Source organism: Schistocerca serialis, chromosome 5, assembly GCF_023864345.2.
Source record: "Schistocerca serialis cubense isolate TAMUIC-IGC-003099 chromosome 5, iqSchSeri2.2, whole genome shotgun sequence".
NCBI lineage: Eukaryota > Metazoa > Arthropoda > Insecta > Orthoptera > Acrididae > Schistocerca > Schistocerca serialis.
In genome coordinates this window covers 320,132,466-320,157,009 of record NC_064642.1, presented here as the reverse complement: position 1 = coordinate 320,157,009, position 24,544 = coordinate 320,132,466, and the positions used below count along the sequence as shown (strand labels likewise).

At 43.4% G+C, this 24,544-nt stretch overlaps 1 protein-coding gene across 1 annotated transcript in view; it reads left to right on the top strand.

Moving 5' to 3' along the window:
• Positions 1-24,544, top strand: part of LOC126481622 (receptor expression-enhancing protein 6-like) — a 52,974-nt gene that overhangs the window by 17,596 nt on the left and 10,834 nt on the right. The window contains exons 3-4 of the mRNA XM_050105512.1: positions 12,299-12,531; positions 12,620-12,755. Of these exons, the coding sequence (XP_049961469.1) occupies positions 12,299-12,531; positions 12,620-12,755 (369 nt within the window). The remainder of the gene's footprint in view (positions 1-12,298; positions 12,532-12,619; positions 12,756-24,544) is intronic.

Below are 24,544 nucleotides of genomic sequence, written 5' to 3'. Positions count from 1 at the left end.
AGCAAAAAAGTCTGGTAAAAATGGACCCTAAAATGCATAACACAGGAGCTATGAGAACTACTTCAGTAGAAGAGGCGGTTCGCAGTAGCGACGATGAGATAGTGCTCATAGCTCTTAACTTGTGCATTTTAGAGCCCATGTTGACTAGACTTTTTTTGCTTCAAATGATTGTTCCTATTATATTTCCGATTACTGACCAATCCTCCTTTGACATTCTCCCCTGGAGCACCTAATAGATTTTAAATGGCTCCGTTCCTGCGTTTGCCAGCTTATAAAAAGACAGAAACAGGAGTGTTGGGAGAGGTACATCTCGACCATTGGGTGCCCTATGTCACGACTGGACGAAGGTCAGGCGTGTTTTTGGGTACCAGACCCCAGCAGGTGTCCCTGGCGCTGACATCGATGGCGTGGTATCTATCGACGCAAACACGACTGCCGAGCACTACACTCAGTCCTCTGCGTCAGCGAATTATCCTCCAGCCTTTCACACCCTCAAACGGCCACAGTGAACCCTATAATGTGCCATTTACAGAGTGGGAGCTAGCCAGCGCCCTTGCACTTTGCCCCGACACAGCTCCTGGACCAGATTGGATCCACAGTCAGATGATTAAACATCTCTTGTTCGACTACAAGTGACATCTCCTCGTCATCTTCAACCGGATCTGGTGGGACGGAGTCTTTCCATTGCATTGGTGGGAGAGCGCCATCATTCCAGTGCTCAAACCTGATAAAACCCCACTTGATATGGATAGCTATTGGCCCATCAGCCTCACCAATGTTCTTTGTAAGCTGCTAGAACATATGGTGAGCCAGTGGTTGTGTTGGGTTCTGGAGTCACGTGGCCTACTGGCTTCATGCGAGGGAGGTTTCCGCCAGGGGCGCTCTACCACTGATAATCTTGTGTCCCTCGAGTCTGCCATCTGTACAGCCTTTTCCAGATGCAAACACCTAGTTGCCGTCTTTTTTTTATCTACAAAAAGCTTACACATGACCTGGTGACATCATATCCTTGCCCCGTTATGTAAGGGGGAGAGGGGGGGGGGGTCTGGGGCCCCCTCCCGATTTTTGTCTAAATTTCCTGTTATTCAGTACTTTCTGTGTCCCAAGTTGGTGCCTCCCATAGTACCCTCTTATCCAGGAGAATGGGGTCCTGCAGGGCTCTGTATTGAATATGTCTATTTTTAGTGGCCATTAATGGTCTAGCAGCAGCTGTAGGGCTGTCCATCTCACCTTCTCTGTTTGCAGATGACTTTGCATTTCGTAGTACTCCTCCAGTACTGGTGTTGCTGAGTGGTGCCTAAAGGGAGCCATCCACAAGGCCGTCATGGGCTGTAGCCCACAGCTTTGTTTTCAGCCGCAAATTTGTGTGTCATGCACTTCTGTTGACATCATATTGTTCATTTGGAACCAGAACTTTTCCTTCATGACGATCCACTCACTGTAGTGGAGACATATCGATTTTTAAGACTGGTTTTTGACACCCGATTGACTTGGCTTCCTCACCTTCGTCAGCTTAAGCGGAAGGGCTGGCAGCACCTCAATGCCCTCCACTGCTGGAGCAACATCAACTGGGGTGCAGATCTCTCTATGCTGCTGCAGCTCTGCAGAGCCCTTGTTTGATCCCACCTTGACTATGGGAATCTGATTTATGGTTTGGCGGCACCCTCAGCGTTTCATTCACTTGACCCAGTGCACCACTGTGGCGTCCGCCTAGTGCTGGGAGCTTTTAGGACAGGCCCGGTGACTAGCATCCTGGTAGAGGTTGGAGTCCCTCCGTTGAACCCCCCTCCCCAGGGGGTTTCACGGTTCTTCCGTGTGTGTGTGTGTGTGTGTGTGTGTGTGTGTGTGTGTGTGTGTGTGTGTGTGTGGCTCCGAGCTATTGTAGCCTTCCTTCTTTCACGGGCTACGTTTCCTTTCCCTTCCCCTCCTTTCCTGCCCTTGTTCCTTCCCTCCCTTGGTGTCCTTGTTTATGTTGACCCCGCTGTCCTCCTGGTTATGTTGGCTTTGCACTTTGGTTTTGTTGCTTAATTACCTCATCCTTTTGACATTCTGTGGTCTCCCTCTGGGGTTTGACATCCATTACTAAATTTCTATTCCGTAGTGTGAGCCATTTGGAGAAGAGCGCTGTACCTAGTGTGTCCGGCGTGTGCCCTCCTCTTTCCTTTCATCTTTTCTTTTACGTCATTGTCTGATGCTAGGGCCCATAGCCAGCACGATAGCCAGCCTGTGTGGTGAGGTCGCTATATACCCTTTTGGTTGAGCTGCCTGAACACCCAGGGACCACACTTCTGATACCTGAGCTGTGACCACCTCATGTAAGCCTAGGAGTGGTTGCTTGTCATCCTGGAGCATCGGAACTCCTGGAAATGGCCACTGTGCCCTTGCTGTGGCTGGGTGGTGCCTGTGGGGATAGCCCCTGACTGGAGTGGCTGGTATCAGGGCGGACGTTATGCAAATGAAACACATATGGGTCCAGAACTCTGGCCGTTCTTTTACAGCTGTCTCTTTGAATGAAAAGGATTCTTTTCGTGCTGCATCTTCTGTCCCTTTGGCCTACCCTTCCATGGCTACCCCCTTGGAGGAGGATCAGGCTCATCGGTTAGGGGCGAAACCTTTACCCCATTATCTGGTTTGCACCAGGATTGATGGGGATACTTTCACCAATACCAAACCTTTGTTCTTTTGTGGAACATATTTAGGACGAGTTTAGTGAAGTGGACACTCTGAGAAAGATGCGGTTGGGTTCGTTGTTGATCAAAACTGCTTCAGCTGCCCAGTCTTTGGCCCTTTGTACCAGTGACCATCTTGGCGCAATTCCTGTGCCCATCCCCCCCCCCCCCCCCCCCCCCCCCCCACCAATCTTCATTCAAACTGATGACCACAATCTAGGAGGGCAGGGTGTTCACTTTGTTCAGCATGTTCAGAAGGGCGCAAAGGACAATCGCATTAATACTGGTGCCTTTATCCTGGCCTTTGAAGGGGATACCCTCCCTGAGAAGGTCAAGATAATAGTTTATCGATGTGATATGAAGCCGTACATCCCACCAACTGAGGTGTTTTAAGTGCCTGCGTTTTGGACACGTCTTCCCGTTGTTCTGACGCCCCTCTGTGATGACTCTGGACGTCCCCTTCATGAGGGGAGTTCCTGTGTTCCGCCTCCTGTTAGTGTTAATTGTCATGGTAATCATTCTTCACATTCACCTGATTGCCCGGTTTATAAGAAGGAAAAGAAGATACAGGAGTATAAGTCCCTTGATTGTCTATCCTACACTAAGGCTTGTAAGAAGTACGCGCGTCTTCGTCCTGTGTCAGTGATGTCAAGCTATGCTTTAGTTACATATTCATCCCTTCCTCTCCCTTGCTTACCCCAGTCCTGCACCCCTCACCTCCCCCCTCCCCTGCGTTTCCCACACCCTCCCCCCCGGGCGCCACTCCCCCTCCCCAGCCGGAGAAGTGTCCCACTTCTTCGGTGTCTGCCGGTCAAGGGCACCCCTCCCGGGACCCCCTTCCCGGCACCTTCCAGGCCAAAGGTCTGCTGCCACACGGCGACCACGAGAACCACGGTCTGTGGGCCCTCACGTCGCCTACTCTTTTTCTGTTCCAGATCTTGCTGCAGCTGGCTCGTTTTTGCAGCACAGCCCTCATCAATCTCAAACAGAAAAGAAGAAGAAACACAAGTCCTGGGACAAGGAGCCTCTGGTGTCTCCAGAGGTCCCGTCCCCACCTTCACAACCTGACTCTGACCTGCTGTTCATGGATTTCGCCCTCTCCTTGTTGGTGACTGATGGTGACCTGGCGACATGGCTGGCTTTAGCCTATTCACCCCCAATTTGAATCATTATTCGGTAGTTATGCAATGGAATTGTAATGGATATTACTGTCACCTTCTGGAGTTGGCAGCCCTTATTTCGTTGTACTCTGCAGCTTCTGTGGTTCTGCAGGAATCTCATTTTACTGATCACTCACCAATCCTCTGTGGGTTCCGTGCTTTCTATCGAAATCGTTTTGGCTCCCTGCGGGCCTCTGGTGGAGTTTGTACGTTGGTCTGTACGGACATTGCTAGCACGTGGAGTCCTCTTCAAACTACATTGCTGTTAGTGTCTAACTGGACTCCGGGGTCACAGTTGCAGTCTTTATCTCCCTCCTGCTGCCTTAACTGCCCTTCGTCAGAAACTTCATCATCCCTTGTGGGGCAGTGCATTTGCATCTAGTCGGGGTCTTCTCATAGACAAGTTTCTTGCGACCATGACTTGTGCCTTCTTAATGATGGCTCCCCTACTCATTTCAGTGCCAGCCATGGTACCTTTTCTACCATTGATCTTTCTCTTTCTTCTCCCTCCCTTCTCCCTTCATTACACTGGTCGCCACACGACGACCTTTACGATAGTGGCCATTTCCTGTTGATCCTCTTGCTCCCTTCCCGCCTCCCCGATGGACAGGTTACCATGTTGGTCTTTCCAATGTGCAGATTGGCCTCTATATACTGCATAGGTTGTTATTTCACCCTCTTTGTCAGGTTGTATTGATGATGTCCTATGTGATATGTCTAATGCGATAGTTCACGCTGCTATCCTTGCTATCCCACGCTCATCTGGACCATTTCGCTGCCGACAAGTTCCGTGGTGAGTACTGCCATCGCCATTGCCATCTGTGATCGCCGTCGAGCTTTGCACCACCTTAAGAGGCACCCATCCTTTGCCAACGTAATTACCTTTAAACGCCTTTGCACTAAAGCCTGTCACTTAATGAAATGGAGCAAACGGGTGTGTTGGGAACGCTTTGTTTCTTCCCTTGGTCCTATGGTCCCTATGCCATGGGTATGGACTACATTTCGCTCTCTCGAAGGTTGCCATGGGCAGTCTACCCTCCCGGGCCTTCACCTCGCGGATGGCCTTTGCACGGACCCGTTGATTCTCGCGGAACATCTTGAGACCCATTTTGTAACAGCATCAGCCTCCTATCTGGCTACTTTCCTGAACCAGAAGCAGTGGGCCGAAGCTTCTGCCTTATGTTTTACCCCTTGTCAGTCAGAATCTTACAACAAACGTTTTACTGAATGGGAACTTCTTTCCGCACTTTCTTCTTCTCATGATACGGCCCATGGCCCAGACTCCATTCATAACCAATTGCTGCAACATCTCTCTGCTCCACAACAGCAACGTCTTCTCCAAGTGTTAAACTGTATTTGGCTCCAGGGTGACTTCCCTTCTCAGTGGAGGGATAGCATCATGGTTCCCGTCCTTAAGCCTAGTAAGAACCCCCTGTTTGTCAAAAGCTATTGGCCAATTAGTCTGACAAACATTGTTTGCAAGTTACTTGAACAGATGGTAGCCTGTCCGCTCAATTGGGTCCTTGAATCTCGAGATCTGTTGTTCCCTTACCAGTGTGGCTTCCGAGAAGGACGGTCTCCGATCGATTAATTACTTCGCTTGGAATCCACAGTTCAGCAGGCATTTTCCCAGTGCTGTGATTTGGTTGCAGTATTTTCTGACCTTCGCAAGGCCTATGACACGGCTTGGCGCCATCATATCTTTCTTACACTTCATGAGTGGGGTCTTCGGGGCCCACTCCAGATTTTTATCTGCCAGTTCCTGTTTCATCGGTCATACTGGGTTCAGGTTGGTACTGTTTTTAGTTCTCCACGGACCCAGGAGAATGGCATCCCAGGGTTCTGTATTGAGTGTACTTCTTTTCCTTATTGCTATAGATGGACTAGTAGCCTCCGTGGGTCCTTTGGTTACCCCCTGCTCTGTTTGTGGATGATTTCTACATTTGGGTTAGTTCCCCTCCGATGGCCTCTGCAGAGCGGCAGCTGGATCCGGTCTACCATCGTGGTATCCATTTGGCCACTGGTGCCTTCCCTGCTAGCCCTGTTGATTCCTGGTTGACACTGGGATCCCCTCCCCCCCTTTCTGTTTGGCGGTCCCAGCTTCTGGTTTCTTATGCAATCGTTGTCCGTTTCTCTCCCACTCATCCTTTCTATTCTATCCTGTTCCCACCAAGAACGTCGCCCACCTTATTCCCGCCCTCGGGCAGGTTTACCGGTTGGGCTCTGCCTTGCGTCTCTTCGCCGTGATTTTCAGCTTCCTTCTTTGTCCTGTCTGCCACGTTCCCTTCCCAACACCCCTTCTTGGTTAATCCCTCGGCCCCTCCACCGAGGTCCAAAAGATTCCGTTCCCCCGATGGTGTTCCGTTGTTTTTTCCGCCGCATTTTATGGGAGTTTTGGGATGCTGTTGTTTTTTTACACTGATGGCTCTAAATCTGCCAGTCGTGTGGGATATGCCTTCACATCCTCTGTTGGCATGGAAAATCATCTCCTGCCAACTGCATGTGGGGTGTTTACTGCGGAATTGATGGCAATGTCCTAGACAGTTACCTTTATTAAACAGTCCCAACTCGACCGCATTTTGTTATGTACGGACTCAGAGTGGCCTTCAGGCTCTTGACTGGTGTTTTTCCCACCATCCTTTGGTCTCGGCCATCCATGACCATCTTGTTCATCTACACCATGCTGCTTGTTCCGTTGACTTCCTTTGGGTCCCTGGCCATGTGGGTATCCCGGGTAATGAGCTTGCTGATTGGCTGGGGGAGCAGTCACTTACCCCCTTGCCTGTAACTCCTCCTGCGGCAGATTTATGGCTTCATATCAAATCCCACTTCGCACAGTCATGGGCCAACTCCTGGGAGGCTATCTCCCTGTCTAATAAACCTCGTGCGATTAAAGTGACACCTGTCCCGTGGCGTTCGTCCTTCCGCCTCTCTCGAAAGGACTCGACCACCCTGTATCATCTCTGCATCGGCCATACCAGGCTGACCCATGGTTTTCTTTTGCATAATGAGCCATCCCCACTTTGTGGTTGTGGAGCCTTCCAGTCATAACCCACATATTGGTGGAATGCCCCTTTCTTTCGGCTCTGCATTCTAAGTACAGACTCCCTTGCACTTTACCTTTAATATTGGCAATCAATTTCCGGATGGTTGAACTGGTTCTCAGTTTCCTCCATGAAAGTGGTTTTTATTTTCAGTTGTAAAGTTTTTAATCTCCCTCCGGAGTAGGGGCAGGGCAGTGAGGGTTGGGGTGTCTCCCGCTGTAAGCTGTGTTTGGGGATTCCTGACTCCCCTCGCTGGCCAAGAGCCTCTTTTCTCTCCCTTTTACTCTGTTTTTATCGCTTTTTAGATTTGGTTAGTCTCCTTTTACAATACGCGCTTTTACACTGTAGCAGTTGAACGCTTTTGAATATCAGTGTCTTCCCTGTTCTGTATCAGCAGTGGGATATTTCTTGTCTTGGTTTTTTACTATTGACAACACGACTGCACTTCCATGTTTTTTAGCCTTTTACCTCATATCGTTATGGCTCTTCTGAGATATAGATCTGTCCAAATGGACCACCTTTGAAACAAGGGACTGATGACCTTGCTGTTTGGTCCCTTCAACCCCAACCAACCAACCAACTAACCTCCATTGAAGGTTAGGCATGCACAACTGCCCACCAGTTACGTTGCACACATTCGTAGTTCTCCTGAGCATCCAAATTACGCCTCGTTTTCCCAACCACTGCGATTCATCTCCCGCATCGGCGGCCCGGGTCAGGTCTTAAGATACCTGTTCTCAACTGATCGTTTCTGTCTGAATTGGAGTCTTTCCCTTTACTAACTCTACTTGAAGTCCATTCATGTACACTTCCGTGCCGTAAACCTAGGCTGGAGCTTCGCCTGGACCTTTTGCATGACCCTAAGGACTCAGTTAACCCCGCAGCTCTCTGCTGTCACTTCCTCGCGATTCTTGAAGTGTTTTGGGGCTCTGAAATGGTTTACATGGACGACTTGATGGCTGGTGGTCATGTTGGCTTCTCCTACGTCCACAGAAGCCATATTGAACAGCATTCCTTGCCTGATGGTTGCAGTGTATTCACTGCAGAGGTGGTGGCCATATTTCCTGCACATGAGCACATCCATTCACACTCTGGCGTGTCAGTTTCTTCTCTGTACTGACTTCCTGAGTAGCTTACTATCTATTGACTAGTGCTACCCTTGCCATCCTTTGGTAGCGACCCTCCAGGAGTCCATCTATGCCCTGGAATGGTCCAGCCATTCAGTGGTGTTTGTCTGGAGCCAAGGACATGTTGGAATCCCAGGAAATAAACTCCCCGACAGGGACCAAACAGGCAGCAAGGAAACCGCTTCTGCAGATGGGCATCTCTGAAACTGACTTGCATTCAATATTACGCTGCAAGATTTTTCAGCTTTGGGAGACGGAATGGCATAAAAGTATGCACAACAAACTGTGTATCATTAAGGAGACTATGAATGTGCGCAAGTCTTCTGTTCAGGCCTCTCGCAGGGACTCTGTAGTTCTGTCGGCTCCACATTGGCCACACTTGGGTGACCCACGACTATCTCCTGCACTGTGAAGACCTGCCTCAGTGTCTGTGAGGTGCCCGGTTGACATTGACCCGTATATTGTAGAGCTGTCCTTCTTTGGCTGCCCTGCAATGAAATCTTCAATTACCGGACTCGTTACCATTAATATTATCTGGCAATGCCTCCTTGGCTACTTTAATTTTACGTTTTATACGTGAAGGTGGGTTTTATCATTCTATCTAAGTTTTAGCACATGTCTCTTGTCCCTCTGTGTTCTCCACACTAGTGCTTTTAGGATGGAGGTTTTAATGTGTCACAGAGTGGCTGGGTTATCCTTTTTCTTTTCGTGATCAGCCAGCCATGGTCATCTGCTCTCTTGTTTCAATTTGTTCTACCTGTTTCTTGCACCTTTGTGGTTTTCTTGTCAATTTTAGTGTTTGTTTGCCCTTCTGTCGTTCTTGTGGTTTTTCCTTTTTTTCAGCTTTGTGTTATATGTCTTGTTTTACCCTCACCCTTGTGGAATTATTTGAATTGGAACAAGGGACTGATGACCTAGCAGTTTTGTCCCCCCCCCCCCTTTTTAAAACAAACAAACAAACAAACAAACCAATCAATCATGGACCAAAACAAAGCAAATTTGGTTAGTTTCATAACTCGCAGGAGTTCCACATATTCAGCATTCAACATATGCAAATGCAAAAGCTTAATAGCTGTCATATCATTAGCCATTGTGGCATAAAAAGTCCTCCTGGTAAACTTCATAGCTATATCCATACTACTAAGTGTATCATTAGTACTGTATTATCACATGATATGAATGTTCTCTTAGCCATGCATATTAACTTACAGTTGTCGACGTTCAAAGCAAACTGCCATAATGAATATTCCACTCTGCAATGGTGTTTGTGATGTTCTGCAACTTTGACAGATTGAAATTGTTGCTGGACCAAGATTCCAACCCAGAGCTTCCAGTTACCATTGCTCTTTCAGCAGATTTATGTTGGCTTGTACCTTTCCAGCACACTATTTTTCAATGTTCAAAAATTCAAAAGTCATTAATCACCTCCAGATCAAAATTGTAAGTATCCTGAACCAGCCTAGTTACTCAAAAATGAAATTTTCCTGTGCAAAAGTTTATTAGCAGGCAGATTGCTCCCCATCCTCCTCAACAGCCTGTTTACAGACACGATGAACAGGTAGTGTCCTATCACTCAACCCTGCCATATTCCTGACAATTTTCTCTCTCGTGAGCTCTCTCAATCTATGAAATTATGCCAGGTTCTACCAGTCAGTCTTAGAGCCAGTCACCTATTTGAGAACCTTTTCTGTATGATTGTGCCTTTGTTAATGGTCTGCAGGACGCTGCCAAATGCTTTCCAGAAATGTAGAAATATAGATTCTAATTGTGGGCGTTTATCCATGTTGTGAAGAGTATTGTGTGTGAACAGGGTGAACTGTGATTAGCATGAGCAATACTTCCTAAATGCGCAGTGTTCATGGACAGAATCTTTGTCCACTAGGAAACTCATTTAATATGCTCCAGTCTCCTGCTGCAGACAGGCATTAAGGTTATTGGTCTTGGTTCTACACTTTCGTCCCCCCCCCCCCCCCACTCTCTCTCTCTCTCTCTCTCTCTCTCTCTCTCTCTCTCTCTCTCTCTCTCTCTCTCTTTGATGTGAGGGAGATTAATGATAAACAAGAGCTAAGAAAAGGATCAGTGCACCAGGTTTCTCTTTGTTTAACACATTTAGAGTTTCATCAGAGCTTCGTGACGTAGTTACTTCAAATTAGTTCATAATACTATTGTCAGGTCTACAGTTGGATTATACAAATAGTTTAACAATAATTCAGCAATTAGTTCGATAAGATATAGCAAATAGCGTTCTCACCTGAATACGGCGACCAGATGGACTTTAGAAATATTGTCAAGATGATTACAGTGTCTGGCTGCAGATTTGTTGTTTCTGGAAAGTTGTGGTTCAGTTTGCACTTGAACACCAGGGATGCTCATTTCTATGTCATTTATTTGGAATTCTGTGTAGCAGTCGCACAATATCATCACACTGTTTTCCTGTATGAATTATTTCTTCAGTAATACATTTAAGGCATTGGTTTCTCTATACTCTCTTCTATTTTGCACCAGACATGTTGTCAAATAACTGAAGTTTTCAACCCAATAAGTAGTTAAATGTAGGAGCAGAATATTGGAGGATTGTTGGAAAGATCTTTTGCTAATGTATGGCTATATAATTTGTTACATGTGTCAGCCAGAGCTCTCTTTATAGATGCATAACTTTTTATAACTTTACTTCATGGGCACTCCTGTGTCCATTTTTAAAGTGAACAATATTCTAAGTTTGTTTATTGTACTGGTTGTTAAACAGAAACAATTATCTTGAAAAAGGGGGAGGGGGTCAAAACATCAAAAGATCCAATTCATACAATCTTAAAGTTGCTTAAAATGTTATCTGTGTCCATTTGAGCCATATGCTAACGGACAATAATGTAGTTGTTTCAGTGAACGTGTGTTATAGCATCATTTGATGGCTTGTAAAGGAGATTTGTCATCAGTGTTTACCATCGTGGTGGGGGCGTTTGTATCCTGTTTCGGTGAAACTTGCCTTTCAATTAAGGAAGAATACGAAGCAGTGATGATTATGACAAGTAAAAATGCAACATTTACCAAGTGCTGTCTAAATGCAGGACAGAGATTGGACTCGATTATTGCTCTTGCTTTCTTTGTCTGGGGCAGATTTATAAAATATGTCCACAGCTGCACACCAGCGTGCACAGTTCTTGGTGCTGGAGCTGCGGAGAGTAACTTGCTAGTTAGAACCCTTGTGGTGTTTTTATCCACCCACCAGGCTCATCACATGAATATCACAAGCTTATCCCTCAACATATAGCCAAATTTAAACTCTGATTTGATAAGGCCTCACCAAAACATTTATGAGAAGCATTAAATGTCATAATTGTGTGAATCTTTTTACCTTTTTTGTCTGCATCTGTTCAGTTGTAATTTTGATATTTATTTTTATGGTTGAGCATTACAGGATTCTCTTTAGAAGGGGGGAATGGAATGGATTAGATTAGTATAGAACAGAATATATTTTGCACCATCCCAAAAGTAATAGAAACTGTATTGTTTTTTATGTACAGTTGTCTTACAAATTCTTTGCTTATGATTCAAATGATAACGCGGTTTTGCGTCATGTTCTGTGAACATTTCTGCCACAATTGTGGGAGTGTTTGCTGAGCTCGAGACAGAAAGCAGGTGGTAATAAAGGTTCTTATCTGATTGTTGTGAGTTGGGTAACTATTTGCATGCTCTTCACTTGACTTGACTGATAAGAGCAGAAAATGCTTTGGAGAACAGCTGTGGGTGGTAATTTGTCACAGTTCAATTTTCATGTTCAATAGTATAAATATTTCCTCAGATCCTACTATTTAATGTTTTTTTCCCACAATAGGACAGGTATTAATGGTGTTCTTCCGGGTGTACAACCAGTTTGTTTCTATCAATGTGCAATATTTCGACGACTGACCCAGTCATCTTCAGGTGCTGCAAGTTGTATAGTTGCTGCTTGGACTTAAAAACAGAAAAATTTGCATCACCTGAAGAAGTCTTTGACTCAGTTGTCAAAATACTGTGCAAAAATGGAAACAGTAACTCAGTTGTATATCTGTAAGTACACTAGTGAATCACCACAAGAAAAACAGAGAGATCATAGGATATATATTACTTAATTTAGTAAGTTCCTATAAGTTATGTGTTTTTACAGTTGCTCTTTCCAGTGAAGCCGTATTCTTGCTGGTACTGTGTTCTCCTTAAAAATGATCTGTTCATTTCCCAGTTCTCCAGCCACTACTTGTGATTTCTCAAACTTCTCAGATGTAATAAGTTGTTTAGGTTCTAATTAACGCTGAATGTTTCAGGTTGTCTGGTGTTTACTGGCTTTTATCTAGTATTTGGATATGGTGCTCAGCTGTATTGTAATTTGATCGGATTTGTGTATCCTGCATATCGTTCAATAAAAGCACTGGAGACTCCGCAGAAAGATGACGACACAAAGTGGCTTACATACTGGGTAGTTTTTGCTCTTTTCTCTGTGACAGAGTTTTTCTCTGGACTTCTAGTGCACTGGTTCCCATTTTACTGGCTTCTAAAGGTATAGTTGACATAAATTAGTTGCTGAAGAAAAGTAAGTACATTCGATTTTTTTACATATTATTATTCTGGTTCTCTTCTGATTCCAGTGCATGTTCTTCATATGGTGCTTTGTTCCACTGGAGGCAAATGGCTCTATGGTTATTTACCGCAACGTTATTAGACCCTATTTCATAAAACATCATGCTCAAGTTGATAGTGCAATGAGTAACATTGCAGATTCTGGTAAAGTATATTGTATAAATTAATAAATTAAATGTGTAACTTACCAAATGAAAGCGTTGGTATGTTGACAGAGACACTAACAAACAATAAACACACACACAAATTTCAAGCTTTCGCAACCCACGGTTGCTTCATCAGGAAAGAGGGAAGGAGAGGGAAAGACAAAAGGATGTGGGTTTTAAGGGAGAGGGTAAGGAGTCATTCCAATCCCGGGAGTGGAAAGATGTAACTTAGGGGGGAAAGGGACAGGTGTGTGTGTGTGTGTGTGTGTGTGTGTATATATATATATATATATATATATATATATATATATATATATATAAAAAAAAACAAAGATGAGGTGACTTACCGAACAAAAGCGCTGGCAGGTCGATAGATATCTATCGACCTGCCAGCGCTTTTGTTCGGTAAGTCACCTCATCTTTGTTTTTATATATAATTTTTCCCACGTGGAATGTTTCCTTCCATTATATATATATATATATATTTCCTACGTGGAATGTTTCCCTCTATTATAACTATATATATATATATATATATATATATATATATATATATATATATATATATATATATAAAGGGAAACATTCCACCTGGGATATAGACACACAAAGACACAAGCAGACATGTGTAAAGGCAAAGAGTTTGGGCAGAGATGTCAGTCGAGGCGGAAGTACAGAGGCAAAGATGTTGTATGACAGGTGAGGTATGAGCGGCGACAACTTGAAATTAGCGGAGGTTGAGACCTGGTGGGTAACGGGAAGAAAGGATATGTTGAAGGGCAAGTTCCCATCTCCAGAGTTCTGATCGGTTGGTGTCTGTGGGAAGTATCCGGATAACCCGGACGGTGTAACACTGTGCCAAGTTGTGCTGGCTGTGCACCAAGGAATTTTTCCCACGTGGAATGTTTCCCTCTATTATATTCCTAAATTAAATGTGTTAATGACAAGGTGTGGTAAGTTGAGAATTGTGTGTGTGTGTGTGTGTGTGTGTGTGTGTGTGTGTGTGTGTGTGTGTAAGGGGGGGGGGGGGGGGGGGGTTCAGAGCACAAGTTGTGTAACACCTCCTACAATAGTTTTGAGTAAGAGGAGCATTCTTTAAGAAGTATATACACAATTATTAATGTTAATTATTTATTTGTATTGATGAATATAGGATAATATACACGAAGTCTCTCTAAGTATATTAACAAAACAGAATGTCATATAGGAAATGACTTGTTAAACAAAAACGAAAGGAGTTTCGTCATTTGTGCACTGAACTCATTTATCGGTCATCCACTTTAACTTCAAATACATTGTGTAAATACAGGTTTGTTGTTTTCCATGTCCGAAATCTGATCCTGGGAATTTGAACCTCGAGTAGACGTCTTCATAGGCAAGTTCTTGAAGAATTCATGATATGCAGAAGGAATAAATTTTAGATCAAGCATGTCCTTCTTTTCGGTTGTCACAGTCCTCCTGGTCTTTTAAAGTCTCCCTTGCGTCACTGATGCATGACTTTGAAGTGGTGTGCCTAAAGTGCGCTTATGAAAATCCATCTCGTGATATTCTTCAGTTTGACGGAAACTTGATTTAAACCTCATGGAAAATGGCACTGCCCGTTTAAATTACATCCATCTTACTTGCAGCCAGTTGTAACAGATGCCAATCAGTAAGCCTTTCCTTGATCACTGTGCTGTCTAGTAGCTCCTTTGTTGACACAAAGCCGTCGTTCTTTATTATGCAAACAATGAAATGCTTAAGTCCAAAGTCTGCATCATAAGGCGGGTAGCTATGGCCAGGTATAATAAATTTGTTGTTTATTACTTCCACTGTCGTCTCTGGATCTTACACTAATTTCATCAAGGAAACACAAGTTACAATTACGGTTCTGTCCTGTACATGAATTAGAATATGCAGTTATTTCTTTGTACGTCTTGGTGTACTCCTTAAGGTGTTTCACAACACACGACACGTCTTGGGAACCTCGACCTCCTCCTGTTTCATCCCACTTATACAAGCATCTGTTTCCCTCATTAAAAGAATGGCGCCCCAGAGTAAACACACACAAAATTTTTTTTTATAATAGGCAACAGATGTTTGGAGTTTTGGAAAGGGCAGTGCCTTTTGTAAATCAAACATAAACACATAGTGGTCACTAGATACTGCATTTCTGTCTTGTTCCATCGACTCTCTTGCTTCTTCAGCCTGTATGTCTCTTCTGTATATCATCCTCAGTTGTAATCTTCAACTGTAGTTCATCGCACATTTTACAAGTATCTTTGGATGGAGGCTTGAAGTGAAGATTTAATTTTGAACTGAAAACATGATAGTAATATTCTTTCACCAGTTCTTTGCCAGTACTCCTACACCATTGACTGTTGAGTGCATACATTTTTCTCATTGTGAGGTTTGGCTGAGATATCGACAATCCAGATTATCCTTTCTGGTATAATGGCTCTGGTAGGATGGAAACAGTGTGATATATTCTTGAACACTACGGTCATCTGTTTTATTTCCAGGTGTGTTTCTTCCTCGTGAAGCAGTCACAGCAAACACTTCCTCCTTTCCTACACACCTGTATAACCTCCATTTATTTGCAGTGTCCCTAAAAAGTACTTTTTACACACCTGTATACCATTATTTACTACCCAAAGGAAGTATTTATATGTGACTGCTTTTGGAGAAAGAGCTTCATCCTTAAAGCATTTTCTTTATACTGAGTTTGACTGAAAAACTCTCCAAATATACACTATCTGTCTGGAGTAGTCAGCTAATTTCCAAAAATTTTGGAGTAAAGGGTAGTATAAAAAGTAATGAGACTCAGCTTGTGAATCAAAATTTATTGTAGATATCACTACAACCACTTAGTACTCTTCAATGTGTGACGCTTGAGTCAGCAACCCGCTGAATGCGAGATTTCCATGCTTCAGATGCTGCTGCGAATGCTGAGTCTGGGATGGCCTTCAAAGCCCTCATCGTGGCGGCTTGGACCACCTCCAGGTTTCCATGGCGGTGTCCTTTCACTGAAGTTTTTAGTTCGGGGAACAAAAAAAGTCTGGCGGGGCCACATTGGGACTTTAGGGGGCTGAGGAATCGTTGGATTCCCCTTCTTGGCCAGGTAGCTGAACACCAAGAAGCAGGTGTGACTCAGTGCGTTGTCATGATGCAGCTTCCAATCATCGTCGATGGCGGGCCTCGCACGATGGACCCTAACTGTCAGTCTCTTGAGCGCTTCGTAATTAAAAGCACCATTGACAGTTTGGCGTTGGCGCACAAATTCATGGTGAATCATACCCCTAATGTTGAAAAACACAATCAGCAGGACTTTCACCTTCAATTTGCTCTTGCGAGCCTTGTTTTGCACTTTGTCCCGGGTTGTACTGAAACACCCGGTTTCGTCTCCGGTGATAACATTATTTAAAAATTCTGGATCAGCTTCAAGGCTCTGGAGATTGTCTTGGCAGGCATCCACACACGCTTGATTTTGAATGTCTGACAAAATCTTCTGGGCCATCTTGGCGCAGATCTTCCTCATCGAAAATTCTTTGGTGGTGATATTGTGTACTGTCATTTTATAGAGTCTGAGGTCATCTGCTATCATCATGGCACTCTTCTGACAGCCAGTGTTCATAAATCATGCTCATGGTCAATGTTTTCGTCAGTTTTGCTGGTTGATGGGCATCTGGAGTGGTCCTCGTCCTCAACGCTGTCCTGGCCCTCTATAAAGCTCTTCACCCACCTGAAAACCTGGGCTTTTGACAGGCAATCATCCTTGTAGGCTTGCGACACATATCCAATGTTTCTGTATCAGATTTTCCTAGTTTCACACAAAATTTGATGGCATAACGTTGTGTGATCATTCGCTGCACATTTCACCACAACCGATGACTTTGCAACGTCTTCACTCAAAAACATGTTGATGGCCTTGTGATGGTGCTGGCCATAGATCCACCATTTTCTAGTGGTGCTGTTATTTACAAAGGTTACAAGGTGAAACATTATTTGGAATTTTTGAGTGATCAAGTTTAATTAATTGACTTGAGATTTTTTTAATATGCATGACTGCTTCTGTGGTGACCATAATGAAAGTGATATCATTTCCTCAAAGTTTCACATTATTTAAAACTGGTTGCTTCACTTGTAGAGCATAGTGTGAAGTTTCCTTTTGTCATTGACACACCAAAGTGATTCACTGTTTGATAAATGGATCAAAATTATTATGAAAACCTTTGAATTATTGTGGCCATTCATTCTGCAATTAGTCATGTAATGTTCCTAATTTAAATGATTAATTTTTTGAAGTTTGTTTTTTCTCTTGAGCTGTAATAGCTGAACATTCTGTAGCCCATTCTTGATGTGGATAACTATCTGTCTCTAGTATTGTGATTCTGTAGTAGATGCTGGAAGCCTAGAATTTAGTGTAAAAGAAGAGAAGAAGGGAGAAGTCTCTCATTCGTGTCCATATGCGTCTGAATTATCATACGGTTACCTCTTCATAATAAACGATTCTTTATAATGAATATTAAAATAACTGCATAACTCGCAATCTCAAGGTAAACGTAAGGTTGACAGTTCTCATTTTGACAGGTGAATCAGTCCATTGTAAAAATTCACTTGTCTCCTGCAGTAGATTTAAATATTATCGGCTATGGCTCTTGTTGCAGGGCCGATGCTAGGGGCTAACAATCGGTAGTGTGCACAAATGCCCTTCAGGTACTTCATCTTGCAAAGCTATTATGATCACCGTTCCACCTCTAAGACACGTCATCCTAAGAGATGATCTGCCACATACTAAATACATAACCAAATTTTATGACAGCTGTGCTCTCATATTTCAACAACATTATGTTGTTTAAACTGTTAATGAGCATCAGAAGTGGAGGTATAGGGTTATGCATCACTCTTCTAAAGTGATAAGTCACCACTAAATGACACAGTAATGGTGGTTTAATGTTGTATCAACATTTTGTATTAAATTGTTGCCATTACTTTTTTATTCATCATCTTCAAGCATTTGTTGTCTGGTAATATTCCTCCATCGCTGTTGAGTCTTTCCTTTCACAACCCTACCACGACAAAAGACCCATAAAGTATTTACTCATCACTTAAATGAACTTCAACAAACCATGTAACTTCCTTCAGAACGGTGGCAAACCCAATCAGTGGTTATGATCATACAATATTGGCTTTCACAGCTGGTACTGACTTCACTTCAAACTTCCAAGCTGATAGGACGTGGAAAGTATATGAAATATTATCCTAATGTTTCATCTCCGATTGTGGCAGACATCTTCAGAGGTAAACTGGCAAACTGCAACCAGAACCCAAGGGAGTGTTGAATATATATGTGGCGTAGAGGGCACCACAGTCAATCACATGATGTTGGCTAAGAGATTCTCTGGTAATGCAAACATACTAGACTCTAAGTAATAGATCGTCATTCTTACTGTGCAGCGTTAACATCCAAATTGTATCTAATTTCACACTTCCCCTCTTCTGTTAAAATTATAATGGTTTTTATAAAATTTCAATCGCCTCTCTATAAATGCATACATGGTAATGCAATGTTTTCGATATGATGCTTGTCTCGCTGAATTTTATTTTTGATCACCCTCTTGGTAAAAATGTTGTGCTATGACCAATTTATCTGTATTTCCCAGGTAGAAATCACTTTTGTGTTCAACCAGACAAGGGTTAACAATTGTTTTCGTGGTGTCAATACAATCCAGTCCACAACTCTAAGGAATTTTATATATGCCCAGTTTAGCCAAAGGATGTTGTTTATCTTTTGCCGATATTTAATATTCTTATATCTTCCTGGTGAACCTCAAAATAGTTTCCACACTACACTTTCTCAACACTTTCCCAATGTGATCTATAATCTTACTAATGAATGGAAGGCTGACTTTCCCTTTGGGTGGGTGATGTTCCTTGTTGATCCTGATTCTCTCCCTAGGGCAAAGTACTTATCTACCTCCTCCTTCTTCTTGACCATCAACTATAAATGTTCAAACTCATCTTTGAAATTTTGTGCACCTTGTCTACAGAGTTTTTGATCACACATCTTTTTGGTCTGGAATGGTGGTTAGAATTTTTGAGGGTTACAGTAAATATGCTTGGCTTTCCTACATACCCTGGGGCCCAACGCCCTACCCTTCATTTGATAAGGCACGACCAAAAAATTCAGTTGGCATCAAACTCCCCTGCACTCTGTGTCGATAATACGAAAGTATCAAGAACATAACAGTACCACATGGCTGGTCTTTTCCTGTCAGTTTGCAGTGTAAGATCGACAATTGAATACTTCCAATCAACAAAGTTGGCATTACCAGAGATAATCTTGCAGCAGACTTCATGCGATAAATTGCGGTGCCACCTACACTGCCTGTACATTTGGCACTCCCTAGAGTTGTGGTTTCGGTTCGCCACTTTACCTCAGAAGATGTCTCCTGCAGTCGAAGATGACACATTAGGAGAAAGTTTTATACGTGGACTGTGGCCTGGGTGTTTAAAGTGAACTCAGTGGTTATGTTTGTATTAAAATTACTAGTCATCCATAACAAATAGTATCAGTCTCTTGCCTGTTTTATTCGTCTTCAGTATGGTATGTCATACTTCAATCATTGTTTGTTGGGTGGGAATTTGGGTGGTTATTACTCACTCTAAACTATTACATCTTTGAATGGTGTGAGGAGAAAATGATTACATCTAATACTCCATTATCACCTTGGTTTTCCTTTATTTTGTTGTGATAGGTGTTCAGGAACATCAGTGGAGGCAATAGAACATTTGTCAGATGAATGTAAAAAATAAATATTGAAACACTGGTTCTTTGAAAAAGAAAGTATCTTGTTTTCAGTGCATATCAAACAACTGGTCCATTTGTAGTTATCCAGAGATTGAACTGTTATGCTTGCTTTAATCAGAAAGAGTTTAAATAGTTTCTTTTCTCTCCAGAAGGGTACTTCCTTATTCTGTATTAAGGTTCATCATTATTGTGTGTCTTCCCAAGCTTTATCCTCGGTGACTTGGGTGAGGGTGGGCAGCAGGGGACTTTGGCAACTCAGTTCAGTTATTGCTATGTCATTCAGTCTTGCATTATGCTGTACCCCTAGCCTGCTAATAAACCCTAGCCCCTACCCCCCTTGCCCCAATTCTGCTTCTTCAATTACATGTGCTTTCCATATTCCATGTGTGCAGTTTCCAGATACTCTGGAATGGCTATGTTTGGTGGGTTGACAATTTTGTTTGGCGTGTGTGCTCATGTCATCTGTTCTCAATTGTGCATGATGTTTTGCCATGTTGGCAGAGGATACTGTAAGTATCCCAGCTTGCAGCAGCTGAGGGTGTCCTTCCTGGATCCTGATAGAACCAAAGCCTTGGGAGATGGATGAAATGATTTTCTAGGATGATTCATCTTGATCTGTGTAGTACTCACATACTGGATGTACACTGTTGTGCTTGGGGCCTCTTGCTCATCATGCTTTCATGTTGGTGTAACAAAATTTCATAGTTGTTGATCATTGTATCCATTTATTTTTATGGTAATCTGTATGTGTCTGAAGGTTTTTATGATGCACTACCCCTGTAGAGGAGTGCCACAACATGGTTTCTAAAGAACACGGTAAGTGGCCCAAAAAGATAGATTACATGATGGCAGACCGTGTAAAAATCCCAAAGGACAACCGAGAGTAAGTTGAAGTGGAGCCAAAAGAATTGTCAACAGTGTACGAATGAAATCTGAATGTGAAGTGAGACTATAACCTAGAACAGGCACGTCAGTGTGCTAATAGTAACAAGCATGGGAAAGCTTCAGATACATGAACACATTTAGGCATGGAATGCATATCCACTTTCCTCGTTGCCTATGCTGCCAGAGGACCTAGCCAACTTGTGCAGTCATGAAAATGTACAACTCTGAACAGCGAATGCTGGTACATTCATTTGGATATCGGTGTCTGAATCCAGTGGTGATGCTAAATATCTCTCCCCTTAATAGACATATAGGGTCAGAAATGACAAGACCTGTGCTTTACCTGCAGGGACGAAGGGAGCTTCATATGCGTAGCCTTGCCAGTGGCTCAAATGGCTACTCAAATGAAAAGCAGGACATTGGGCCACAGGATATGTAGAAAAGCCAAGCATATTTACTGTCACCCTAAAAAATTCTAACCACCACTCCAGACCAAAAAGACGTGTGATCAAAAACTCAGTAGACAGGGTGTACAAAATTTCCATCCCAGTGGCATCTTGTTCATTGTCTGCTTGGACCACTGGAGGCTGCAGTCGCTGAAGGGGCATTGAGACTGTTGGGCAGTGTTGGAGGAAGTGACTCAGCCTCGGTGGGGTGTCAGTCCTGCACCAGTTCGGCAAGTGGTGGGGCAGGAAATCCCCTGTGCTAGCATGAAGAATAGAGTAGGCAATGTGTGTCACAATTCCTACTGGTTTTGGTGATGGAGAATTTGCTCTGGTCTGGTCAACAAGGAACATTTGGTGCCCCTTGTTGCTGAGAATGATGTCCAGTGCCCAAACCAGCTTCTAGTTGGATGTGCGAGCCCACGTAGTGATGTTTCCATGCTCTTGTACACTACTGCTAAGTGCCCTTGCTTGTGACAAATGTAACGTGTCATAAAACTGAATGCTGGTAATGCTTGAGGTGCATCCAACAGTTTGGACAAGGCAGAGCATTAATGAGGGGTATCTTTCCTTATTATCTATAGAAGGTGTGCTCTGTTTAGACACTTGGTTAGGTTGTATCTGTTTACTAAGTCCCTTAAAATCTATTTTGGAGCAAGAAGTATTTTCGTGTCAGGACTCACTGTGAGTGTCACCTGGAAGACTAACTTGCTGGCATGCAGAGGAGAGATGAGCTATCAGAAAACACATTTTAAGATGCTACTAACACCTGGAAGTTCAGGTAATATTTGGTATTGTGCGTTATTTGGAGTTGGGCAATTCTGAAGCTGTACACTGGACCTACTTGTCCGGTGCAACATCTCTGACTAAGGAAGCAGCATATGTGAGTGCACAATTTGCACATTCAGATCTGCATTTATGAATAAGGCCTATCAGATCTGCTATCACAAAGCTTCAGGGTCTGTGCTGTACACAGCTTTTGCACAGTTTCATAAGGCCTGCTACTACTGCTTGCTAAGAGAGTGCTCTGGACTGTGGAATCTGCAGCAACCAGTGAGGGGTGAGGCAGAGGTTTCCACACCAGTGCTTGTCCCACAGGCTGCATGCATGTTTTGGATCAGCTCCTCATTATGCTTGATCAACTCTTGCATCTACTCCTGCTATAGTTGTTGTACCTGCTGGTGCTCCTGCAGTGTTATTTGATGCTGACAAAGCTCCAGAAATTGTTGATCTATCATTATGAGCTATTTCACAACATGAGCATCAGCCTCGACATCACTTTTATAGTGCACTACCCCAGTACTGGAGTGCCACAATGCTGGTTCTCAGGAGTTGCAGTAGAGAAGTAGAGTGGACAGCCTTTATACTGATCACCAAGCAAAGGGCACAGACTGATCTTAACATGCCTACTTCAGAAACTTGAAGGGCCAATGGGAAAAATACCAAATATGAATAGCAGTGTTACAGATTAGGTGGAAGGAGACATGGATGTTGGATTCTGGTGACTAAACAGTGTTTTGCAGCAGCAGAAGTACAGCCAATCTTGGAACTGGTGTGCTAGTACACAGCGAGTAAAATTCGGCAATATCAAATTTGAAGCCCATAAATGCTAGGATATGCACACTGAGAACAAAAATGGAAATTCTTCGTTATGACACTGACTTGTACCCATCGACAAACAAAGCTTGAAGGCTTATATGATGCAGTAGTGAAAAATAATGTGAAAGTAATAGGAGCTATTAATGCCGAAGTGGGAAGAGAAACAGTGTTTTGACCAAATGTGGGAAAGTGCAGTCTACATACAGAGCATGAGGCTGGTTGATTTTTTTCTGTAAGGAAAAAATCTCACAAGTGATGCCTACAAAGAAGGCATGGCTCAGACATTAAGGATGTTAAGGTGAGGAGGCAGGCTGATGCAGATTTGTATGGTCAAGCAGAGGCAGAGGATACCAACAAAAATCTGTAACCATGTAGGAAAGAATAAGAAGTATTATGTGGATCCAGTCATCACCGATGAGAGGGAAAGAGCAGAATTCCAAAGAGAAATGGACAACAGGATGAGAGTGATTGTCATTGAGGAGGCAGCTATCATCAAGGAGCAGTGGCAACTAATGGAAAGATTAATACAGCAGACAATGGAAGTCAAGCTGGAACTGGATAATGGAGTAAGGCAAAGTGAGTGGTGCAATAATAAACGTGAGAAAGCTGCTGAGGAACAAAGCAGTGCGAGGTAAAAGGTGCGCCAGTTCACCGGACAAAGTTATGAAGAAAAGAGGTGGAAAGCAAAAATTATTTACAGAAGCAAAAAAGAGAAAATATGAGAAAAACAGATTGAAAGACATCGAGGAATGTGGAAGTGAAAATGATATGAGAAGAATGTTTAAGGGAATAAGAGGGGTGAAACAAGGATGGCAGCCTTGGATAACAAAATGCAGGAATAAAAAAGGAAAGTTGATTGGAGGTGAAACTAAAATCGTACGTGTACGAAACGCAGAAGGCTTCATGGAATGAATTAAAGGACTTCACCTAGGAGAAAGTGACGCAACGGTGAGCTTAGACGTGATTCTTGTCTTCACGAGGTGGCCATTGGAGTAGGTCATAAACTTGTCAGTAAGAAGTTTGGAGTCACGTTGAAAAGACAGTCAGAGCTCATGGCTTACCTCAACCTCATTATAATCAGGTAAATGATGTGGTCATGGGATGCCCAGTCACCAGTAGGTGTAATAGTAAATTTATACAGGAGAATATTTTGCTACAGATCATTGTACAGGGTGGTCCAAAAGTCTGGAAACACCCTCATAAAATTCAAATGGAGTAGCAAACAAGGAAACAGTCCCTACACACGAGGAACGGGAAGGGTAAGCTTTATAGGCTATGCCACCAACATGGCTGACATCTTGAAAGCCGCCGTCTTGGATTCAACTCCAAAATTTCAAATGGGAAAGTGGTCATGTGACATATCAAACAGATAGAGAATTTCACTAGAAAAACAATGCCGTTGTTATTTTAAACATAGCTTTATTCATTCTCGGGTTATAGCCAGTTACATGTGGCAGCTGTGGGACGCTCGGCAGCACGTGTGTTATGTGCCGAAGAGACATTACGCCGATGTTACACAGTCCCGAGAGACCACCAACAGTCATAGGAACGGCTCGATATGTTGTCCATTATGTTGGATTGTTAATGCTAACCTCTGAAACCAGTCCCGATGAACTTTGACCAACACATCTGGCTGAATTTGACCACACGCATCAACAATGCAGTGCTTTAGATGATGCAAATACCGTATTTTCACAGAATAAACCAGTGCTTTGACATGACCCCAAAGATAAAAATCCAAAGGAGTCAAATCTGGTGAACTTGGTGGCCACTCCACAGCACTCCTAAGACCAATCCACTTTTGAGGGAACTGCACATCCAGGTATGCTCGCACATTGTGCCCAAAATGTGGTGGGGCTCCATCACGCTGGAAGAATCCCGGAAATGACCCGTCCTCCGTTAACAACGAGGGAAACACTTCTTCATCCAATAACCTCAGAAAACTGTTGGCTGTTAATGTACCATCAACAAAAAAAGGTCCAACGACTTTTGGTACACCACACCAGACCATCACTTTTTGTGAGTCGACCATTTTGGAAGCATCAATCCAGTGCGGATTTGTGTCGGACC